General features: G+C 38.2%; 1 protein-coding gene across 3 annotated transcripts in view; it reads left to right on the forward strand.

Moving 5' to 3' along the window:
- The window catches only part of PDE1A (phosphodiesterase 1A), a 251,635-nt gene that overhangs the window by 221,443 nt on the left and 4,862 nt on the right, over positions 1-25,330 (forward strand). For all 3 annotated transcript variants that reach the window (XM_006760549.2, XM_006760550.2, XM_006760551.2), the window contains 4 exons: positions 8,849-8,930; positions 10,975-11,092; positions 12,152-12,297; positions 25,129-25,245. In XM_006760549.2, coding sequence (XP_006760612.1) covers positions 8,849-8,930; positions 10,975-11,092; positions 12,152-12,297; positions 25,129-25,202 — 420 coding nt within the window. In that variant the 3' untranslated portion in view covers positions 25,203-25,245. The remainder of the gene's footprint in view (positions 1-8,848; positions 8,931-10,974; positions 11,093-12,151; positions 12,298-25,128; positions 25,246-25,330) is intronic.

Here is a 25,330-nt window from a genome sequence, read left to right on the forward strand (position 1 = left end):
CCTGGTTGAACTGTATTAATCTTTCAGATAAATGTGTTAAAAATTCCTACATGGTAAAAACAAACAAACAAACAAACAAAAACTTAAAGAAAGTCAAGTCTTGAATCTCAGATGTCACTCTCAAGGAAGAAAGAAAAAAAGGAAGGAAGGAAGGAAAGAAGGAAAAAAAAATTAGAGTTGTTTTCTGCTAGTAAGAGGTAAATGCTAGATTAGAGACAGAAAAAAACTTTCATAGTAAAAAAGGGAGAGGGAGGATATATGACACTTCTGGATACATCTTGGTTAGAATTTAGTCCTGTATGCAAAGCTGCAAGGGAGGCTGACAAATACAGTTTTCAGCTGTGTGGACCCAGGTCTACATTAAAAAGAATATCTATTGTTATGTGCAAAAACAAGCCTGGATTTGGCTACAAGGAATGTCTAGGGGTCTCTGCTACAAGTATGCATTTTTTCCTATAGTGTTTCTGTTCTCTTTCCACCCCCACCTGGGGTGCTAACCACCTGGAGTTGGCATCAGATCCCACAAGTTAAGAGCTCAGTAGTCCACAAGACTGGCTGTACTTCAGATGCCAGCCCCGTGTGGGGCCCCAGAGAATATTGCTGAGAAAAAAAATGTTAGAGACCTGTATAAATTGAGAGATATGTTAATGGATTGAAAGATTATATATTGCTAAAAAATCAATTCTACTAAAATTGATTAATAAACTTAGCATAATCCTTATCAAAAATTATAATAGGTTCCCTTGTTGAAAGAAAAGCTAGTGCTAAAATCTACATGGAAATGTAAGAATCTAAAAATAGTTAAAACAATTTTGAAAAAGACTAAGAAAGTTGGAGGACTTACACTTCCTTATTACAAGATATAGCTCTGCCCTGGCCCATTTGCTGAAGGGTTAGCCTCGGCCCTCAGACTGAAGGGCCGCAGGTTTGATTCCAGTCAAAGGCACATACCTCAGTTGCAGGCTTGATCCCTGGCCCCGGTTGGGGCATGTGGGAGGCTACCAATCAATGTGTCTCTCACATTGATGTTTCTCTCTCTCTGACTATTCCCCTCCCTTCCACTCTCTCTAAAAATTAATGAAAAAATTATCCTTGGATGAGGATTAAAACCCCCTCATCCCAAAATATTAGCTCTACTAAATCCCAAAGACTCCTGAAAATTACTGATAGGCCTCCTAATAATACCATAATTTGTATTGTCCATGTCTTTTATTGATTTCAAGCCAGATAAAGAATAACTGACAGAATCATGAGAATAATGAATTTAATGGAATTGAGTGCAGATGTTTTTAAAGTTCATCTTATTTTGAATTTTCTGGAAAGATGACTGATACTGATAATGAAGCTTCCAGCATGCAGTGATTTCTGACATCTGAATTTCAGGGCAGAGGGAAATGTTCTATAAGGCTACTTAGCTACTTTGTCATTCTCAGTGCTTAATAAACAGTGACTCAGATATCTGAATATTAATGTTTAAGATATAACCAAGACAAAAGGTCAAGTTTTAGAATAGTTATAACATCATGCTTGGTTTTGTAATCTGCATTTTCAAGCTGTGTTACCTACAGGAAGAGGGCATCAGGTTTTTGTTTTGTTTTGACAGGCCTCTTGATAGACTATGATAGATATTTGTGTAACCCCAAAATATCCAGAAATGACAGTGTTTGCTTTGATGGTTTTAATGAATAGCCCTAGGGAGAGTAAAGTGTATATGTTAACATGGACTATTAGAAAATCAAACTATCTCTGCTAGCATTGTCTCTTTCCTTCAACTACTAAAGAATCCTCTCAGATCATAATAAATTGACTTAGGACTTTAGCTTTAACACTGGAATCTTATAGTTCTCTGTCTCTGGGGTTTTTTTGTTTTGTTTTGTTTTGTTTTTTTAAAAAGTGATGTTCAAGTCCCCTTTAGAAACATACATAGCAAAACAGGAGAATGTGGAGTTAAAGGTCAAAATGAGTGAGTTTATACTGCCAACAAACATGTTTCATAGCAAAACACATTTATAAGACTTGTGCTAAAATATTACCTTGACTCCAACAGGTAAAATGCTTTCATGCATTCAGTTAACTAAGTGAGCCTCCCAGTTCCTGCATATTTTTAGCCATGCCACGCAATTTAGCCCTTCGGAGGTAGATATAGCAATGAATCTGAAAGTCTTCAGTGTATTCTTTGCTCATAAGCTATTTAACTGGGTCTGTGTATCTACGCAGAGGTCCCAGCCATTGGCAGGACTGCAATGGTTCTCCCATGATTTTTCTCATTCTTGCTCATCCTCATATCACCACCTGTGAAACGACCCCATGGTAGAATCCACAGGGCTGAGAGATCCCTTCTCCCTATGTAGCCAAGTGACTGGGGCTTTTCATCTCACACAGTCCAAATAGCACTTTTATAAAGAATTTGAAAATATATTCCTTCATTCCTTTGGAATGCACTAAAAATCTAAATACTGTGTCATGTGAGCCACTGTATGTTCTAGAGAATTTGAGGCAAATCAACCAAGATCTGCCCAGAACCCAGCATGGCCCTCAGCGGCAGTGTAAATGCAATCGTTGTGTGTGTCTTGTCAAAGAAAGTGTTTTCTGCATACTGAGCAAGCATAAGAGGTCTGATAATGCAAGGTGAGAGGTAACTCGACGCGGCTTCAGAGCACCTAAGTGTAAGCTCTAGCTTTCTACCTGTCCAGTAGGGAAAATATGAGTCTTCACCTTGTTTTTTTTGTTGTTGTTTTTTTTTAAATATATATTTTATTGAGTTTTTACAGAGAGGAAAGGAGAGAGATAGAGAGTTAGAAACATCGATGAGAGAGAAACATCGATCAGCTGCCTCCTGCACATCCCCCACTGGAGAAGTGCCCGCAACCCAGGTACATGCCCTTGACCGGAATCGAACCTGGGACCTTTCAGTCCGCAGGCTGATGCTCTATCCACTGAGCCAAACCGGTTTCAGCAAGTCTTCACCTTCTTACCTATAAGATGGTGTTAATTCCACTTTGCCTCCTGCTAGGGTGGTTGTGAGGAACAAAACGATAGCATAAATGTGAGAGGTTATCTGGACATAATAAAATATGAGGAATTGGTATTATCTATTGTTTTCCCAGTTATTTTAAGCTTTATATTTTTCCAAAGCAAAGTATTAGGAAGCCATTGATATTTTATTATTTGATAGTTATTTAAAGCCAAACTTTGAAGGATCTGGCTGTGATAAAAAACACACACATTCCCAACCCAACCATGGTTTAAAAATTAGTTGGTTAAGAGAAATACTTTATTTTATTTTTCTCTGCAAAATATAGCACTCGACTTGAAATTCAAAATTAGACACTGGATATCAATTAAAAAATTAAAAAAAACGACTCAAGATAAGGAACTGATTTTTTAGAATCAACAGGAACAAGAAAATTTATGTGTGCATGTGTGTGCGCACACATAAACACACACATTTTAAAAAAATCTCACCTGAAGATATGCTAATTGATTTTAGAGAGGAGAAGGGAAGGAGAGAGAGAGAGAGAGAAAAAAAATCTATGTGAGAGAGAACATGAATTGGTCGCCTTCCATATGCACCCTGACCCAGGACCGAACCCACGATATGCATGCACACACATTCTGATATGCATATATGTATGTGCATACATGTACATATGTATGAATTAATGTTTCAAAAAAGCCTAGAGGAGTTTGGGATTAATTTCTTATTAATTTGTCTACCAAGTTTATCTTATCTAACAAAAGGGCTTAAATAGACATTAACAATTTTTAACACCATGCATTTTTGGAAGACAGAAGTGTAGACCAAGCAGCTTGCATCATCCTTTAACATCCCATCAATGTTACTCTGATCCTTGGTGTAAATATTTAGGTATACCTTCTAGAATCAGTGCAAATGACAGCAGGGAGAGACCAGAATTGTATCCCGAATTTGTAGTCTTGAGGGACTCTTATTTCTCACTCTTGAGTAAGAGCTGATGGTAAAGGAGATAAAGCAGGTCCTTATCTCCAGGGCATCTTTGGCAGCACTTTCGAGTGAGTCATTAGCACAGCAGTGCCCTCTCCGAGTGTCCATGCAGGTCAGCACAGGGGCCTCTGCCCTCTGACTGTAATGGGTGTACTTGGAAAGTGCTCCATTCATTTCAACTATGTCCAATATTACTGAGAGATCAGAGGTGGAGGTACCAGCCAGGAAAATAACCATTAATAAAGGAAAACATATTCTCTTCTTGAACAGACATATTATTAGGTTGGCAAGATAACAAGAAGTTAATATAGTTAAAGTTAAGAATCTATATAATCACTGCTATTAAAAATTGCGCATACTTCATGCTAAATGAACCCGATGACTGTGAAGTTTTCTCTTTTTCAAATAGTTGCTTTGTGACACATGAAAAACACACACACAGAGATATATGTGTGAAGCCAACCTTGTGTTACCTTGTCAGCCAAGGAGAAATGAAGAACTAGAAATGCAAATTATTCAGAAAGGAAGGTCAAAATTATTGTTTTGTCCTAAATAGTATACAGTCCGGCCCCTTTATTTTCTCCAGTGTTGCTAGAAGTAGTATCAAGTGTCATTTAAAAATAAATTGTATTTCCCAAAACAATAAAAATCTATTGAGTTAGCGAATTCTCAACTAAAGATCCGGTATCACAAATTTAGAGACACAACCAAAACATTTTCATAAAGAACTGTAGCTATGAGCCAGGATAATAACTCAAAATTTAAAAAGCAAAGCTTATAGTTTTAAGAGGCATGAAAGTGGAAACATCAATTACACAGGGCATATTAATGTTCTGTAAAATATAACACTCAAAAAATACAATTATATCATATAAATTTTGCTGAAACTGAATGTTAGCAATAATAATCATTTAACATTCAAACAGTTTTGGTGACTTTTATAGAATTTAGAAAGGCATTTTGAGGAGGAAGGCAGAACGGTAATTAGGTGGCCTAAATTCCTTACATAAGTTGTTCAAAGAAGGCTAAACCATTACACCTACTCCTCATTTTAAATCTCAGTTAATTCCCCTATTGAAATAGAGGTCCCTCAAAGACTACTTTAGGCCCCACAGTGGCCCCAAAACCTGTGGCCAGAGGCTGGCTACATGTTTGTTGTTGCTGTCGCATCTGTGATTAAAACTTGGTTTCGGTACAAAGAGGTTTCTCAAGACTTCATACTTTACTTTTTCCTACCTTTTGCAATTTTTTAGAAGTATAGAAACGGTTTGACTTCAGAGAAAAGAGAAACAAATATGCCATTAAGTCACTGGATTTGACATCTTGTTGACAGCCATCAGAGCATTTCACGCTGTGAGGAAAGCCTAAAAACAATGATTAGATCTCTGTCATGGCCTTTCAAAGAAGAAATCTCCACAGCCTCCAAGGGAATTGCTAAGACAGGCATAGCTGTGGGTCATAGCACCTCAGGCTGCCTTGTGCTTCCCTGTCAATGGGGCCACTCCCTCCACTTCGACACCTGCAGGTTCCTTCCAGGAACAGGTGCAGACAGCCTGCGGGATAATTGAGTGGCGCTGGTTAATTAATCTTAATGGCCCTATAATTTTGCTCCAATCATTTGTATGAGTCAGTACCTCAGAACATATGTGTATTCAGTATGCTATTGCTCCTTAAAGGTATCTATTGGGCCCCCAGAAGACAGCACAATCAAATGACAGCACAACCTCCCTGGAGAACAAGGTGACATATCCAGTGCCTGTGGCTTTGACCCCGATTTCATCTTGATGGAAAGTAAATGTTCACTATTCAGGGACAAGAATAAGCAAAATTATAAAGTTTGTCAAATTTATACTCTGGGGTTCTAACTTTCTCTTTGCATATATTTTCTTCTCCCTTAGTCTCCAACTTGCCCTATTGGTGCCCACATAGTCTGGCTGCAGAGCCCCCTACTAATCTTGTGCTCATAGCCTCTTTTAGCCCTAAAGAATAAATAACACTTTGAAATATTTATAAGTAAATTAAATAATCAGTGAATTTTAATATTCAGTGTCCCTTCACACTGGAAATTTTATATTCAAAATCAATTATAGAGTACAAGGAGCAAAGAGAGTATAAAATGTCTCACTTCATCTGTAGAAGGTTGACCCTGTATGTATCTATCAGTTGCCATCCAGCATTCTATAAAATTTACCTCATGGAAGGTAAGTCACCACAATGCCTTTAGCAGGCCCAAATTTTCGTTGTTAGGTCAAACAAATAACATATATAGTATATAGTATGAAAATAGATCTATTAAAATATCAGATAGCTACTCCTTCACCAATGAAACAAATCAGTTGTATCACATATATCAAATAAGTGTCCCCAGTATCACATTTCCCCTGAGGTTTATTTCTATTTTAACAATAGTAATATCATTATTTACATTTTAACAAGCTATTAATGATATTATTCTTATACCTTATTCTCAACATGTTAACAATCAAATCCATAATAACCTTCACATCTACCCCTCACACAGGTTGTCTTATGTATATTCTGGCACCAAAGACTCCTTTTCCTTCAGATTGGAAGCTGAAGAATCAATCTCAATTCATTTCAAGCTATCCTCTCCGCTGCTGACAAATTAATCTTTCAAAAGTCCAACCCTGTCATGTCAATTCCTTGGTAGAAAAAAGACAGGGTGGAAAGCCAATGCCTCTCCATTACATTAAATAACTACTAGCCCCTTTCCTGTGCTTTAACGCCCTCCAGATATGCACTAAGCATCATAAATACTGATAATTTTCACAGTTCTATACTTCTGCTGTTCTTATTAGCTAACATTTAATTACTATTTACTAAATATTAGGCCCTGTCCTTAGGCTTCCCATTGATTATCTCGATAACCTCAGGGCAATTCTATTTGGTAAATACTATTATATCTTTATTCCTAAAATGAGTTAACCAAAATTACCAACTTAGGTAACAGATGAGATTTGCAGAGAGAGCTGGCTGAACAGTGACTCCGTACTGTGTCTGTGATTCCAAGGCTAATGGTCTAATAATTCCCTTTCATCTGTCCCGTAAGCTGGGTATAAATATTAATACCACATGTTGTGGATGTTGTTATTCTCTAAGGCAGGGGTGGGCAAACTTTGTGACTCGAGGGCCACAATGGGTTCTTAAACTGGACCGGAGGGCCGGAACAAAAGCATGGATGGAGTGTTTGTGTGAACTAATATAAATTCAAAGTAAACATCATTACATAAAAGGGTACGGTTTTTTGTTTTTTTTAGTTTTATTCATTTCAAATGGGCCGGATCCGGCCTGCGGGCCGTAGTTTGTCCACGGCTGCTCTAAGGGAATGAGGGCAGTTGCTGGGAGAGGTCACAGAAAGTATAGTACTTGTTTGCTTTAGGTCCTGACATGGTAAAACATTCCTGTATGTAGCTACTTCTTCGGTGACGATACCTAAATTTTCCTGAACAATTCTGGTTTCAATATAATGAGGCATGGTTAGAGGAAATACACCAGAAAACATGAAAGCCCATAAAACACATTGACATGATGCTGTAAAGGTCATGATGAAAAGTTGTTAAAGGAGCAGAGTGAGTGGAAGCTATGAAGTCCTCAGACACATGTTGCATCGTTACAAATTGAAAGGCCCCCTCCCTTTTGTCTCCTGATTTCAGAACCTGACCCTGTATCTCAACTTGTGGCCGGATGCAAGGCCAGTGTCCCCCTTGAAGGTGTGCAACCAACAGCTTAGGAGAAAATAGATCCCAAAGCTTTCTTTCAAATGGCCAGACAATCAAAGGGAACAGGCACAAGTGAAGTATTCTCTCTGTTTCTTTTGTAAGCACGTCCCCTCAAATGCAAGGGAAGCACTAATATTTGATGAACCTTGTGATAATAAAGTTTTACCCAGAGGAGCCATCTTTATTTTAGGAGATGAAAATCTAATTAGCTCTTCTGATGTTAAACCCAAACTTTTAAATGGAGTTCTTTAAGATATGCACTGTTAATCTTCTATAGATAAAGTCAAATTAAAAAAACACACAACCGCCGAAACCCGTTTGGCTCAGTGGATAGAGCGTCGGCCTGCGGACTGAAGGGTCCCAGGTTCGATTCCGGTCGGGGGCATGTGCCTGGGTTGCGGGCACATCCCCAGTGGGAGATGTGCAGGAGGCGGCCGATCGGTGTCTCTCTCTCATCGATGTTTCTAGCTCTCTATCTCTCTCCCTTCCTCTCTGTAAAAAATCAATAAAATATATTTAAAAAAAAAAAAAACACACACAACCATTGACATATAAATTTTCTCTGAGGAAATGTTAAAATTATGCCTACCGAATTTAAGAATGTTAAAGATATTGTTTGTTACTTGCTGTGGGGGATTCAAATAAAAATTGGTTAATAAGTAGAAAGATATTTAAAAAGGCTCATATACTTTTAATTTCAAAAAACAGTCTAATTAAGAATTCTTGATACTGATGATCTGCTGATATATTTGGCACGGGACACACACAAAAAGAGCAGAAAAATTCCTTAGCTGGGTTGTTAATTAAATGCCAAATAACACACTAAGATGACTATTTTACAGTGACTTCAGAAATTTCCAAAGAGCAAGGTGTCTCTTTATAATCAAGGGGTTGTAAGAACACAGCAGAGTCTCCAAATGCTGAAAATACTCATTTCTTTTTTTTTCCCCTTTTCAATGTGTTCCTAAAGCAGACCATCCGAGTAGGATTATACAGACTTAGACTATGCTTTGGCTTTATCAAAATCATAAACACACAGTGCCAGTTAAAAAGGAAAGATGTGGCTTTTGGCTTTGTATCTAGACTGCTTGTTATTTCAGCTTCTCCAGACCATGTCTGTACTAATGAGCCTTCCTTTCTGCAGGGAGATAAAGAAGCTGAATTAGGGCTTCCATTTTCCCCACTTTGTGATCGGAAGTCAACGATGGTGGCCCAGTCACAAATAGGTAATACTGAGATCGGGGGTCATGGGGAGCTGGGCGTGTGCTTGTCGGTTTTCAGATGGACACACCACGTTGTCCAAAGGGGCAACATCCATCAAGACCTCATCCCATAGTCATGACAGCTCGTTCCTTAGACCTAAGTATTGGTGCTGAATCATAGGAAATATTAAAACATTCTCGCAAAATGAATTCAGTGAAGCAGTGCTAGTAAATGTAATTATGTAATTGTTATTCTGTTGGTAATGCTTTTACAGAAAGGAGGTAACTTTAATCTCGGGGAAGAGACAGCCGTTTTTTGTTATTTTTGGCTGATTATTGGTTTCTGTAATTTAATCTTTTGGATATAGAACAAATCAATGAAAACAGCAATATAGCTGTTCTGTTATCACTGTTTGCATAATATGCTTAATATACTAGCTTATATTCTTTTGAAACAAATTTTATATGAACAGATCAGCCAACAATAAGTTTGAAAAATGGTACTGCTCCCAACCATATCCATTCTCTTCATCTGTATTTGTGTTTGAGACTTCAAGTCCTACCCATTATTAAAACGTATCATTGCTATGCTGCATAGTTCAAATATTTGTACTAGCTATTCCCTGAGCCAGCCTTTGTACCACTTCATAACTGCTAGATGGCTGCCTTATCTCTCCAGCTGCTCCTGCGCCACCTCCTACAAGGCCAGAGTCAGCTGTAAGACAGCTTCTTGCTCTGACTTTCCCCCTTCACACCCAAGTTCTAACAGCCGTTTTTTTTTTAGATACCATAACACAGGTGCCTATAATGCAGGGGTGAGGGTGGCAGGCTAAGGACCTCCTCAGGCAACCTGGGAAGAGTAGAAGTTTCTGAGACTTGTTTCTGCAATATAAATTGCTGCTACATTAGTACAGGTGACCTCTTAGTTGACAGTCTCCATATCCCAGGCATTTAAAACATTAGCCAATGTTCATTGGGTGGCCAATTAACATTGCTTTGACCCAAAGGCAAGATTAAAGCACAAAACTGTTGAAGGTTTTTGTTTTTTTTAAATTAAAAATGTACCTTCATGTATTCTATGACTAATCCAGTTATTTGACGTTCGAATTACGTTTATCCAAGTATCTGGTGGATGGGCTCCTCTTCAGATATAGATATTGCTTGGGACACTATTACCTCTAAAACCTCCCTCCGGTTACTCTCCCATATTCAGATGGTAGCCCCGCCCCTAGGTGTGTTTCAGGCAACAAGCACTAGATGTCCAGCACCACCCCTGTCCGGGGACTTTGGGGTGTTGAATGTACACAATGCTTACTAGTAGAATAGGTTTCCTTCTCTTCCACCTAGACACTGGGAGGCAAGTGCCCTGTTCTCTCTGTGTGTCATCATCTGTCTCAATGAGGACTTTAAATGTAAAAGTCTTTATTCATTCTGACACCTCCATGTGGCGACATTAATGTCGTCTCCCAGAGATGATTTGACAGAACTCACCCACACACTGGGAACTAACACTTTACATCCAGAGAATAATAAACAGCAATCTGAAATATTAACATACTGGCAGAAAGCTCTGACTCATATAGTAAGAGGGGCGAAAGTGGTTGCCTTCCTGTTGTGTGAGAAAATAATTCATGTCTTTGAAGCTTACTAGTAGATATTATTTCTTGTTGGGGACCAATGAAATTTAACAATCCAGAGAAGACCTTTCAGAAAGGGTAATGATGACTCTCATTGTGAAAGGAAAATATATTAATTCTGGTTAGATCTGAATTTACTGTTAACGATAGTAGGAGGCTGAATATTAAGTAGGAAAGCCAATAGACTTGAGTTAGCGAGCTTACATTGTATCACTTCCACTGCCTGAGAGAATATTTTACCCAGCTGTTAGACCATAGATATAGATTGTGTTATTGGATTCAAAGTCATTGCAAAAAAAGAAGAAATCATTGCAAGGGTTAAACAAATCAATATTATAGTTGATGCTTGTGATAAGGAGCATCAGAGACTGTTCATGATCACTAATTCTAGAATTCAGTAAACTGTGACATTTGAAATTTTCCTTTTGCAGGTTTTATTGATTTCATAGTGGAGCCAACATTGTCTCTTCTGACAGACACAACAGAGAAAATTATTATTCCTCTCATAGAGGAAGACTCAAAAACAGAAAATGCTTATGGAGCAAGCAGGTTTGATATTTTATTTTTGGTATTTTTTTCACATTAGTGATGTTTCATAACCTTTTCATTATGATTATCTTTATTATTTTTTACATAGGCAGGAACATTCTTACAAGAATTATTGGACATTATTGCCACCTGGTGGCTGTGTGTTATATTGCCTATGCCTTTGAAATAACTTGATGTCTGTTACAAAAAAATACCAAAATATTAAGGAGTATATTAGAATAGCATTCAATATCAAGAAGAATAAAATTATTTGAATTTTTATTGAGGATATACGTATTGCATCCTGGGGATCTAGCACATCTAATAGTGTTAGTTTAATCAATCACAGCCCACTTGAATATCTTGAAAGATGCTTTTATCAAAGTTAGCCTTTTAAATGACATGAATGCAATGGATCTGTGTAACATGTTACAGTAAAGTCCATTATATATACAACTTAGGTGGTTTCAAACTAGAGTTTTTTCATCGATAAATCTGTTGAGGCATATTATTTAAAACTTCCAGTTGCAGAAAAATCATACTAAATTCTTATCCATCTGAACACACAACTTTTCCTAATGGCACACCAGCAGGCTCCCTAAATGTTGCCCCAAGGAGGAAACTGAGGGAATGTTCTACCTGAGAAAGAGTCAGGTTAACCTGGAGACTAAATGGTAGAGGGAGAGGCCGGTGCCATTGCCCACGTTGGGCTCCAGGGTGGTGATGCCCCTTTGGTGATGTTCATCAATGGACTCACTACTAAGTCAGCTCACCCCAAGTTTCTGCTGCCCTCATCAGCCTCTCCACCTGTAATACTGAGCACCCCAACTGCTGCTCTGAGAACCCCTGACAGGGTCTCGGGCCCTCTCCAGGGTATAAGGAGAGGCGGGAGGCGAGCATCACTAACAGGTACTCAGCTCTGGGCCAAGCACCTGCCAACCTGCTTCTCCAGTTGGTTTTGTCAAGTGTTTCAGGCTTTGCTCCCTCACCCCATATCCCAGCCTCCGTATATTCTGGTTTATTTGACTGTGTTGTTAGCTTACGCACCTGTATGTGTTTATACACTGCCGATTCGTTTAGACGATCAAACAAGAAAGGCACCGTGAACGATGGATCCTGTTCCCCGGACTACTCTCTTGCGTGCGTGGACCTGAAGAGCTTCAAAAACAACCTGGTGGACATCATCCAACAGAACAAGGAGAGGTGGAAAGAGTTAGCTGCTCAAGGTACAGTTGTTTATGAAGCCTTGCCGCCACCTCTCTCGGTTTTACCTCCTCTGAGATTTTGGATTTTTCCCTCCTGGTTTTATTCTTTTATAAAATATGCAAGCCCATGGTGGTATTTGGAATTTAGCTCCCCTTTGATTATTCTTAAGAAAGTTGGCTAACTTATTAAAGAAAAAGCGACCCTGCTCTGTCGATGCCACATGGATTGCAGAAGTATGTCAGTGGTGTCAGTGAAGTGGATATAAAGAACGGGCCAATCAAAAGCTGACAAAACTTTACGGGGCTCCGTATCCTCCTGTTCATTTCTAGAGGCTTTTATGTTGCCTTAGGAATGTAACACCGAGTGTCAGAGACTTGGTATCTGTGTTTTTTTTCTTCTTTCAATTTTACCAAGTTACTTTTTTGTCTGACAGTTTCACTCGGGAGTAGGAAAAGTCATCTGTGATTTATGAGCTGAGAAACAAATATGGAGCTAGCCCCAGTTATTTCTGACTCAAGTAAATTAGTCCGTTTCATTTACAGAGTATGTGAATTAGTATCCATCATTAACTTCAATGCGGGAAATTAGCTTTCAAATTCCAGATCTGGCCCCTGCCTTCTCTCACCGCCCCCTCCCATGGTTCTGTCTGGCCCCTGCCTTCTCTCACCGCCCCCTCCCATGGTTCTGTCTGGCTCATGCTCTATACTCCCTGCACAGAGCACTCTGGCAGTTTCTTAAAACACCCAGGGTGCTTGCAATGTTTGCTTCTGCAGCCAGGAATTCTCTTGGATCTCTCTGCAAAGCTGATTCCTTCTTGGTTGGCAGGTCTGTTTTAACTTTTAATTTGAAAAACACAACATGTAATAACCCATTTAACAATTCTCATATATGAATTATATACTATTACTATTTTACAGATAAGGAAACAAAAGCAGAAGACAGTTTTTTGTCTTGCTCCAAATTTCACAATTAGTAAGTGCAGGAGCTAGAATTCATTCTTTCCAAATGCAGGGCCCTAAAACCCCAAAGAGACACCCGCCTTGACTACTATTCTATTTTTCCCCATTAGAGCCCAGTTTAGTCACTTCACAGTGATATCACTAATCCATAATCCATACTTTCATATTCCCTTCTTTATTTATCATCTCTTCCACATGGGAATGTACAGTCCACAAAAGTCCATGATCTACTGTTTTCTCCAGTGTATCTTCAGCGACTAGCACAGCATTAAGCATAGAATAGGTGCTCAGCAAATATTTGCTTAATTAAATAGTTAATCCTGGATGATGCCATATATTTCTCCACCTCTGCTATTAAAAAGTAAAAGAAATACTGATCTAATGCCTTTATCTGAGTCTGTAACTCACATTTCCCCAGCTATGGAAGTCTGATTATTTAGAAAATTTTAAATGCATAAGCAACAGTAGTACCTTTCCACCAAATAACACAAACACCATAGAAAACTTTGTCTTTGATATTTCCAAAAAAAGTTAGAAAATACTTTAACAAAAATTTAAAATTCACCCTTGAAACTCAAGAATAGGAGAATGGCTGCTTTTTAACAGTGTTTTGCAAAACCAACCTAGTGCGGGAAGACTTTCAGAGCATCTTCCATGTCTGTGCAATTTCTCAGTCAGCCAGCGATGCGTGGAGGGCTGTCTCAGCCCCCCCGATGGCCTCTAATGGCTAGGCTCTTTCTGTGAAACCCTGCTGGTCTACCACTTATCCCAAACTGGGACCACAACCTCACGCTGGAAAACCTGTGAGTTTTCCCCATTTTCTTCAAAGCGAAAGCCCTCATTTCCTATAGGAGAAACCAGGGATTATTGCGCTCTCCTCCCATTCCAAACTGAGTCCACCCCCTCGGGCAGCAAAGCTGGTTGCTGCAGCCATTTCCAAGTGGGGGTTGGCAGAAGGGAGCTTGGGAGTAGTTAGCTCCAGGCCAGAAGGTCATAGCTTCCTGCTGTTCTTACTTGAATCTCCAGCAAATTTTCATGGGCAAATGCTTCTCAAATTGTTGTGTTGCCTTGGTTGATTTCCAATGGATGGAATAGTTAATATTTTCCAATTTTATACTGTTTTCTCTGGAGAGGAAACACTCGAACTCTCTACATCACTGGAACAGGAAGTGCGCTTTCTCCATGTTGGTTTTTGAGAGAATTAAATGAGTTGATGTATGTAATCTGCTTAGAAGTTCCTAGAATAGTAGCACTACATGAGTTGCTGTTCTTACTGTAGTTCAAGCATGTCAAACTCAAAGGCTAACATGGGCCAAATAAACAAGGTTTAAGTTTATGTGGGCCACACACACACACACACACACACACACAAAAGCTTCAATTTTCATAGAAACGTAGGTTTATTTCGATAGAGACATGCTGAATAAAAAGGGCTGAAATAAATGAGTAATTAACAAAATAATGGAATATTTTCATAAAAATTAATTTTTTTTCCTTGAACAGTAACTTACCAGACATTGAATAACTACACACATTAATAAGCATAACACAAATAAACCTATTTTTCTTGTTATCCAAAAACAAAATATTTCCTGTTGTGCACACCAAACAAGTCAGTCCAAGACTAATGATGTGGCAATCGGCTGCTAAAATATTTGCTGCTAGTATTAGTGGAGAGAAATGGTGCGCCTGCACTAAGGAAAATGAATGCAACACGATTATAGTAATCAGTCATTAATGAACATTGTAGTTCGTTATTAATAATTATGTATAACAGGATGTTGTAAAAATCAAGTTATGAAATTTTTATTAAAATGTTTCTTACATACCGTTATGTTGGCTGGGCCGCAAAAATGTTCGTTGTGGGCCATATGCGACCCGTGGGTCGCGAGTTTGACATACTTGCTGTAGTTCTTATTTACTGTCCTTCTGTTAGTATTTTAGGAATTAGGGATATGATAGGAAACAAAAGAGACAATAACTCCTGTCCTCATGAAAGAGGGTGTGGAAGTTAGGAGCAGGATTGAAATTTTTAATAAGGAGGCCAGGAAAGCCTTCACTGAGAAAGGGATAATTTAAGTCAATACATGAAGGAAGTCAGAAAGAACCCCGGGGAGATCTGGGTAAAGGATGGGAAATGCGTTGTCAGACAGAGCAAATAACCAGCAAAACACCTGGGAGGTCAAACTTGCCTGTCCTGAAAAAATAACAGGAGGCAAATGAAGCTGAGCCCTGGGAATAACGTAGGCAGTGTGGCAAATGGGTAGCATGGCACACACTGGTTTTGGCCAAAAGAGAGATAGGTAGCCAAATTTGTAGAATTTTGCAGAAGAAAAATAAAGTGGTCTGAATTTAAGTTTTAAAAGGATTACTCTGGCTACAGAATGGAAGATATTCTTCTCTTTGGGAGGCAAAATGAAAATAAGGGGGCCAGAAAAGAGGATGTTTGCTCATAACCCAAGAGAAAGAAGGGGGTTGGATCAGGTGGCAGTGGGGAGGGCAAAGTGTGTCAACTCTGGGTACATAGAGATGGCGCTTAAGGCAGTATGCGTGAGTAGGAGAGAGAGGAGAAAGAGATTGGAATCTGCCAGGCCTGCGTGGCTCAGGAGCATTCAGCTATGAACAGGAGGTCATGGTTTGATTCTTGGTCAGGACATAAGCCTGGGTTGTAGGCTTGATCCTCAGTAGTGGGCATGCAGGAGGCAGCCAATTGATAAATCCCTCTCGTCACTGATGTTTCTCTCCCCCTCCCCCTCTCCTTCCTCTCTGAAATCAATTAAAAAATATCTATAATAATAAAAGTGTAATATGCTAATTAGACTGGACGTCCTTCCAGGTGACCTTCCAGACGAAGCCAGGGCTGCGAGGGAAGCCTGGGTCCCAGGTGCCAGAGGGAAGCTGATGCCGGCAGCCGGGGAAAGGAAGGCCTACTCTTGCACTAAATTCGTGCATCAGGCTTCAAGTGTGTGTGTGTGTGTATATGTATACACACACACACACACACACACATATACATTTAAAGAGATTGGATTCTGGATATATTTTGAAAGCAGAACTGATAGGATTTGTTAGCAGATTAGATGTGGAGTATGAAATCAAGAGTCAAAAAGGATGTCAGGACTTTTGGTTTTCTTACACATTAATTGAGTATATGTAAATTTATATATAATTATTTTGCAGAGCAGGTTGGCATCTCTGGCAAAGCTGAAGAGGTACATGCCATATTTCCCAATAATTTCACTTTCATATTTTTACCTTAGATAAACTTTTGCTCATAAACTTTTGCATCAGAAGATATGAGCAAAATGTTCATAGCAGCATTGTGTATGAGTGTAAAAAACCTGAAAAAAAAGTGAAATGAATTCATAATCTGTGGTATATTCATACTATGGAATAGCATACTACTGCTCAGATAAATGAATTTTAGCTGTGAGCATCACAAACTTAGAAAATCACAAACAATGTTGAGAAAAATATACAAGCTGCTAAAATGTAGAAAGATACTATTTATAGAACATTTTTTAAAATTTACAAGCTAAATAATAGGTTTAAGAATGTACATGATAAAAGTAAAGAATGATGGAGGAAACATTCAGAATCTAGGAAGAAGATTGAGAGATTTATTTAGGAATTAGTAATATTTTATTTCTTAGGTTAGGTGCCAAACAGACAAATATTTATTTTATGATATGGTTTTACCTACCATATATGCTTTATATATGTACATACATACAATCCAGTTGTGTGATTTTCTACATACAAATATATGTATTTATTTGCTTAAATACACTGAAGATGAAAGTTTATGATAATTGCATGAGATGAGAATAAGCAGGTCATCTGATGCTTAGAGCTTTGGAATATTAATTCAATTTTGAGGCTCTGAACAGAATCCTGAATAGTTGGCCATCATCATATTAGCCTTGCAACTATATTTTGGGATATCTCAAAAATATCCCAACAATCCTTAAGCCATGGAAAGTGTGACTGCTTGGGCTCCAAAGACTATACCTCTTGGGTCATCAGTTTTAACAAAACAAAACACTTTTTAAACAGTAATTTCATTCACCAAACCTTCTATTAAGGATCTGGGAACATCCATCTAAGAATGTTGTATGGAAACCCATTCCTTTTGACATGGGGCCTTTTCAAAAACTAAAAAAAAACAAAACAAAACAAAAAATGCTTTTCTCCATCCAGAATGTGTTACCTTTTTAGTTAAATCTTATAGAATGAGGAAGATGCTCTCATCATCTACTCAGTGTCCCTCAGCATTTTAAGTCTGTGCCCAATCCGAACCTTTTCCTGTGTGATTTGAGACCAGACAGGAAGTTTTAGGAAGGTGTGTGTGTGTGCCTCTCCTTCTAGTGAGGCAGTTGGAGGGAAATAGTGAAGTTAGTCACTCTTCTATTTCTACCTATGAAATCTCAGGCAAATCAAAGCCTCAAAAATTGTGGCTATTGGGAACACAGTCTCTATGGGAATCTGCTCCTTCTCTCTGAAGGAGCAGACATCCCCATACATCCTGGCCCGGTCTCCAGTTTCGCTGCAGAGTCGTGAGGATCTATGATGCAGCTTTGGGAGCAAGGCACCTAAGGAAGTGAAAAAAAAGCAAAAGCACATTTGCCTAAACTGGTGGCGAATGGTTGATAGATGCCTAAATTAACAACTAAGGAGATCACACACAGAAAAGAAAAGTATGCTTTTAAAGTGCCATGTAAATGAGGCTCGTTTTCATTGGAGGTCCCATCCTCATAGGTCACGAGGAACATTTTCTGAGGCTGTGATGGGTGGGCGGAGTAAGTGCATGCTAATGAACCGTGAAAGAAGCACGTCTATTTAGAGCAGCCCCTGAATGGCAAACACAACTATCTGTTCTTTCTCACAGCAAAAGCGTTGCTTTTGTAAGCCCCCTGAGAATCTGGTACACCGCTAGACGCAAGAATTCCAGATGGAATCAGGCCCACCAAATTCACCGGGACAGGAGCAAAAGCTACCCACCAGCCCCGGTCTGCTTTCTGTCCCATCTCCTCAAGGAGAATGTGTTCTTGAGAAGCACTAGTTATGTCCCAGAATGGAATGTGGGGGCTCAGCCTAGAATGGAATGCAATATGTTTCTCACTGTGCTGGGTACTTTTCTGATTTATTTGATATTGATTCAAATCCCAAAATACTAGGCTCAAAGAAGAGAAGATGTGGGAAAAGGAGGCAACGTGGGAACTGAGATGCTACCGGATTTGCATTGTGCACGAATCACAGCTGTTTAGAACCAGCAGGAAACCTAGAGCTAGCTGAAGGCAAGCTTGACATTTGAGAAAATGTATTAAAATTTCCAAACACACGAGTGCTTCCTAGTTTCTTTTTGTAACTTATTGCCTACATAATTGCTTGAAGTCATAGAATATGTTCAGTATGATATCATCCATTTGAACTTTTTGAGACCTGGTTTTGGCTTAAGTCGCTCATGTGGGCCACCCTAAAAGGAAAAAAAAAAAGTTACTATTTTTGAGTAGGCTTACTTTTATATCAGTTTGGGGAATATTGTCATCTTTATGAGATTGTCTTCCTATTCATACGTATCTCATCATTCATAGGTCTTTTTTTTTCATGTTGCTCCAAAAGTTTATTTGTCCTTAATAATAATAAAAATAATGATAGAAAATTCTTATTAGTGTTATTAGATGTTAGGTATTATAGTAAACATATACTGCATGGGGCAAAAGTAGGTTTATGATTGTGAGTACATGAAACACAGTTTATTCTTGTATTATTATTTATTAGTTATTGTATTATTTTTCACATGGAAAACTGTAAACCTACTTTTGCCCCATCCTGAACTATATCATGTAATGACTTAATATTTAAACTTTGGATATACTTTGTTGGAATTCCCATCAGTATTTTATATTTTTTGTTGCTTTTGTGAATGGCTATTTCTTGCAGATGTGTAGAAATACATTTGCTTTTGAATACTGCTTCTATGTAAATAATAGCAGTTTCTTTTCTTTCCCAAATGTATACCTTTTATGATTGTTTTCCTTGGGTCCCCATCACTAGCAAGCTTATCCAGAACATTCTGAAATGGTAGTAGTTTTGACATTCAGCTTGTCTCTGAATTTAAAGAGGTGTTTAATGTTTCAGCATTAAGTGTGATATTTCTTAATTTCTTTGCTCTCTTTATGAGGTTAATTATATTCCCATCAATAAGTAATTTGTTAAGAAAATGTATTACCTTTTCTGTAGCTTTAAAAATAATTCACATGACTTTTTTTTCAATTGGTTCATGTAGTGAATTATATTAATAGATTTTTTAATGTTGAAGCACCTTGTACTCTTTGGGTAAACCCATATGAATTTTGATGCATTAACTTTTAAAAATTATTTTTGCAGACCTTTAAAAAAATCTATATTTATGAGTGAGATTAATCTGTCATTTCACTTTCTCATATTGACCTTGTCTTGTTCTGGTTTGAGGTTATACTCCATAAAATGAGTTGGAATTTTAAAATTCTGCCACCTCTCAGAATTCCAGATAAGGGAACATGGCAAAGGTCTCTTCTACTTCTGGATCCCTGAGTTATTTCCAAAACCTTTCACACTTTTCACTCAAAATGTGACAGGACTAGCAAAGCCAGGATCCTGTGTCAGAGGCTATAAGTATCTAGCCCTCTTTTATCATCCAACTCTTCTCTCTTCCGTCTTCCTTTGGGTCCCATACGTTGGAAAAAAATATTGCCACTAGACCAATAAGAAATTAAACCTCTCCCACCACCAATCTGAATTCTCCCCTTATCCGAATTGCTTCTCTTGGAGAAAACTTCAATCCATATCCAGTGAATCAGAAACCTAGATATCTTCTGGAGGTGTGGGTGGGAAGATAGAGTTTGACTAAGTATTTTCCAAGAAACTTTGTGCCATACGCAGACATGGCTTTTGAATATGGTAATTAAGACTGTATCCTTTTGTTTCTGGGTACTTCCGTGATGACACCTATGTCTACTTGTTCAAATGAGTGTGGGCCACGGTAACAAACAGTGAGAGTAAAACCAGACTAGTTAATAGTTCACAGTATCAGCTCATCAACAAAGCAAACAGCCTTTGTAGTCCTTTCAGAAGAGAAATTAAAATAATATGATTATTCAATTAACATTATTTAAAACAATATTACTAGATTAACATTTATTACTTGTCACCATTTTAAAGGAAGAAGATTATAACTTTCTTTTAATTTGAAATAATATATGCAACCCTGTGTTCATAGCAGTGTTATTCACAATAGACAAGATTTGGAAACAGCCCAAGTGCCCATCAGTAGATGAGCAGATAAAAAAACTGTGGGACATTTGCACAATGGAATACTACTCAGCCATAAACATGGAGGAAATCTTACCCTGTGTGACAGCATGGATGGACCTGGAGAGTATTATACTAAGTGAAATAAGCCAGTAATAGAAAGACAAGTACTATATGATTTCACAATATGTGGAATCTAATGAACAAAATAAACTAACAAACAAAATAGAAACAGAGTCATAGATACAGATAATAGACTGGTAGCTGTCAGAGGAGAGAGGGTTGGGGACTGGGTAAGAAGGGTGAAGGGATTAAGCAAAGAAAGAAACTCATGGCCACAGACAACAGTATGGTGATTGGCAGAGGGAAGGCAGTGGGAGAGTGGCTCATTATCCTGTGCATCGAAAGGCTGCCAGGCCCCCTTCCCCATGAGGGCACGTGCCTGAGCTTCAGGCAGGTTGGGGTGCAAGTGGAGGGCAGCCAATGCATTACTTTATTTTTTTTTTTTGAGTTCAACATAGTTTATCTGCAGTTCACAAAGATAGGTGAAAATTGAACACTTCTGTGCATTTAAAGGAATGCAGCAAGACCCAGAGAGGGAGAGCAGGGAATTTCATCAGCTCACGCTCAAGCACAGATGAGAATCTGACCAGTGCCCCCGAGGCAAGCTGTACCAGGGAACAACAGCATGTCCCTTGGTAATGATGTTCCTTACATTTCTGTCTTGGGTCATACAGCTCTTCCCTGAAATGTTTGCCTTCTACTCCTAGGAAAGTCAGTGGACTTTCTATCTTTATCCTGGTCTTTCCTCCTCAGGGGATGCAATTCTTGGATTCGTGGGATTCCCCTCCTCCACTCTACTCATTAAAATTCTACCAACGATTTTCATTAAAATGCCTTATCTAAGAAACCTATCACTTCTTTATATAAGCATAGATATCTTATTCATATTACAGTGTGAATACTTACATTCTGCCTTGCATTCTCAAAATAGTAAAATAAATAAATAAATAAATAAAAGGCTTTCAAGAGAAACCTACCAAAAATCAGTGGTAAAATACAGTGGGGGTGGAGAAGAGGAGATTCAGGATGTTTGCCATTCCACGTGCCTGATAGAGATTCTGACATCCCCCTTTGGCGGTCCGGACCATCTCTCCACCCAGCCACTGTGTCATATGAAATGATTGGTTGGAGTGTGTGGTACATTCAAACCTGCGGTGCCTGACAAAAAGTTGAGAATTAGTAATGAGATCATTTCAACACTATTTACGGAGGCCTACTATGTGCAAGACAAATACCTGCAGATTTTTTTCAGAGGCTACAAATATCCTATAAACTCTTTCCATATTTACTCATATTGCAAAATAAAATTAGGACAAGGAACTAGGTTTGGAGTGTCAGAAAACAGTAAGTACAGATGTTGAGCAAGAAGAGGATTTGGGGGGGAATATCCCTTATACTTAGTTTTCTCATTAGCCATTTATCATTTGTTTGTTTTTTAGATCTTTTGGCTAATAAAGAAAAATAATTACAACATAGTGGGTAACACCATTTAATTGACACGGACTCACTGTTACATTCAGATTTCCATCGTGTAGAGTCAATTCTCCTCTACGTGACACTGACTGAGCTCTTACTTGTGCCCTGACCAAAGATGGAACCTACAACCTTGGCATATGGGGATGACACTTTAACCACTGAGCTACCCAGCCAGGGCAGAAAATGCTCTCAAGAAAAGAGATTTTAGTTAATCCAGCAAACTTGGTTCATGGCAACTTATTTCTTTCCTTGTGATTTAATGCATTAATAGGGAAGCACATATATTATTATATTCACACCACTAGGATAATTTAAATATGTCATAATAATATTTTAATGTAAGTAGAATCCTTTGTATTCCTTTTTATTTATTTATACATTTTATTTTGGGAAAGCCATAGTTTCACCAAACTAAAAGAGGTGCCCATGATTAAAAATGTTTGAAACCTTGAACTCTATGGATGTTTCTTAAGGCATTTTACAGAGATAACCCTTGAGCCAAAATGACCTTTAGTAGATTAAATAATGTAAATCATTTATTCTTCTCTGGCAGAATGTTAGGTCAAAATGATATGAATCTCTTTTTTATGAAAGTCTGAGGGTTACTTCCACATAGTATTATCCAAGCTCATTGTAAAGGATTCTACAACTAAAGAATTATTTAGTAAAAGTAATGTGAGTAGGATTTGCTGAGGATCTGGCTGCCAAGCGATCTGGCTGCCATGCTTGGCAATGTGGTGTATGTGCTCCTGAAAACATCTGGAATTTTACAGCTTTTTAAGGGAAACACTGTTTTCAGTGCTGCAAAATTCTTGAGTTGCTCACAGTTTTTACTTGCTGCTGTTCTAACTACATGTCTAGAATTACTCTTGGATGTAATCTGTGTATCATTTTGGTATTTAACTTTTTGTAATTACTGCATTGTAAGCGTTTGACAATTTTGTTCCTTGTCCACTCTTTCGTTACTGGTAAGCTCATTACCCACTAGATATAAGAGCATTTGGCCGTACATGGACCTCTGTGTCCTTTGCCCATTCTAAAAAGTCTCTGAAATGTTTTTTAGAATCAGAGAATTAATTACCTGTATTCCCGTCTTTTAATTCTGTGTATCCTTCCCACTCTGTTTTGTTCTTTCTAGTTTATTTTGTGTGTGTTTTTCTAATCTAGGCATAAGGAACAGGATAATAAAGCAGAAGTTTAAGCCAAGACGCTGATATAATATGTCAGAAACAAACTGTTGGGAGGAACAAAAATTCCGAAGTAGTTTCAGAAGCTAACTGTAGGGTGCTCATAGCCCCTCCCACCTCAAACAGTGAAAGGCCAGGTTGATAGATGGATAAGGATTTATGAGGCAGGTTTCTCTATTGGGCGCTCTGCTATGGGGAAAGAGGAGACATGCTTCTCTCTTCATCTCAAACCAAGAGAAGAGAGCTTCACCAGAACTGCAGGGGAGCTAGAAGTTAAGGACATTTGAGGAATGGAGTCCAGTTCTTACATGAGAAATATAAAGAGTTAGATGATCACAGATGAGCCAAGTAGACTCCAGCCTTTCCTCAGGTATCTAATGGAAACATTTGCCTCACCAGTGTTTCATGTGAACCGAATATGTCCCTCCCATATTCGGAAGGTGATAGTACCTCAGCAGACAGAAGCTGGAAAGGGACAAACACATTTCCAGAGGCTGTGGACATTGAAAAGGAACCAGTGTTCAGGTGCCCATACGAAGGGGGTAAAAGTCTCTCGCCATTGTCTTTGGCGACAAGTCCCCGAAGCGCCCCTGGATGTGCTCACAGAAGAATGAGCTCTAAACGCCCGACAGTGGTCCACGTCAGGGGGAAACTTTGCTGCCCTCTCAGCCCTCTTCTCTCCCTTCTCCTGCTCAGGAGGCAACAGAGCCATTTGGGGGAGGGTAAAGGAAACATCAACCATGCCCACCCCCACACCATTTCTGGGCTCTCCAACAAACCCAAAATTGGAAAGAAATTTTTTCTCTGTTTTAAGATTGATGTGTATTTATGTGATCAGACCTTCTCATGTCTGAGTTCAAATTTTGGCAACTTAATGTGACCACACGATTTTTTATTATCCAAGAATGACCCGAAAAAACTTGATACTACCTGAAATTTTTATCCTGGTACAAAAGATAAGTTGTCCCCATTGAATATATTTTTAAAGTAGACAAAATAAATTTGCTTTGTAATAACACCTCATGAGTTTATATGTTTACTAATTTTATAACTTCAATAGAAAATCTGTTGCAATTGAAATAATGCAGTCTTACAATATATGTTGAAGGAATTCTCTCCAAGTTAATTGGTGCAAAGTTTAACTGTTAATATATTTTTCAATCAAATGTCAGACAGAAAGAGCAGTTGCTTATGTACGACTATTTCCTGAAATATCCAGATAGTTTGAGTACTTGACTCAATAATTAATTTCTGCGACTTTTGTTTACTTTCTTTATTATAAGTTCTTTTAACTGTATATTTTGCTTCACATTTCTGGTTCTGATAGATTCTTTGCAACCTTTCTTGAAATGTTGGAACAGTTTTCATGCAAATGTTTTTCTTCTTCTTGAAGGTTTATATGGAAGCCAAGTGATTCTAAGATTATAAATTCCATTACTTTGTTTTGGCAGATTATTTTATTACTATTCTCTTAGGCTCATTTGTTTTAAATTCATAACAACTAAGCAATGTGTGCTAAAAGACACTGATCATTAGAGGATGTGTTTAAAAGAATTTGTTTCAATTAAAAATATTCAAGAAAAACATACGTAATTTTTACATTTGATCTAATAGATGTTTAAACATGTCTCATCTGTTTCATTTCTGTATTCCCAGATTAAATTGCAACTTCACAAAGTTGTGTAATGGCCAGAAGATGACTTGTTATGCTCTGTAAATCCCACAGGCTGGACAGAAAATGTTTGCTATCTTTGGAGAAATGTGCCACAAAATCCGTTGTATAATATTCTTCACCATTGTACGAATTGCCTGTCTCCTGACCTTACCCATTTTTTTCACAGGCCTATCTTGATTTTGTTTGCTTGTTTTCTAGGTGAACCTGATCTTCATAAGAACTCAGAAGGTCAGGTAAATGCTGAAGAAAAACGTGCTGATACACATTCATAGGTTTGAAATGCAATAACGGCTTCTGTCATTTTAAACACAAGAGGTAAGTATTATTTTTAGATAAGAAGCCTAATTTCTGAAATGAATGGTTTGTAGAATATCCCTAGAGACAAAGTTATTTTATTTAA

This window comes from Myotis davidii, unplaced genomic scaffold (genome assembly GCF_000327345.1).
Source record: "Myotis davidii unplaced genomic scaffold, ASM32734v1 scaffold370, whole genome shotgun sequence".
Classification (NCBI taxonomy): domain Eukaryota; kingdom Metazoa; phylum Chordata; class Mammalia; order Chiroptera; family Vespertilionidae; genus Myotis; species Myotis davidii.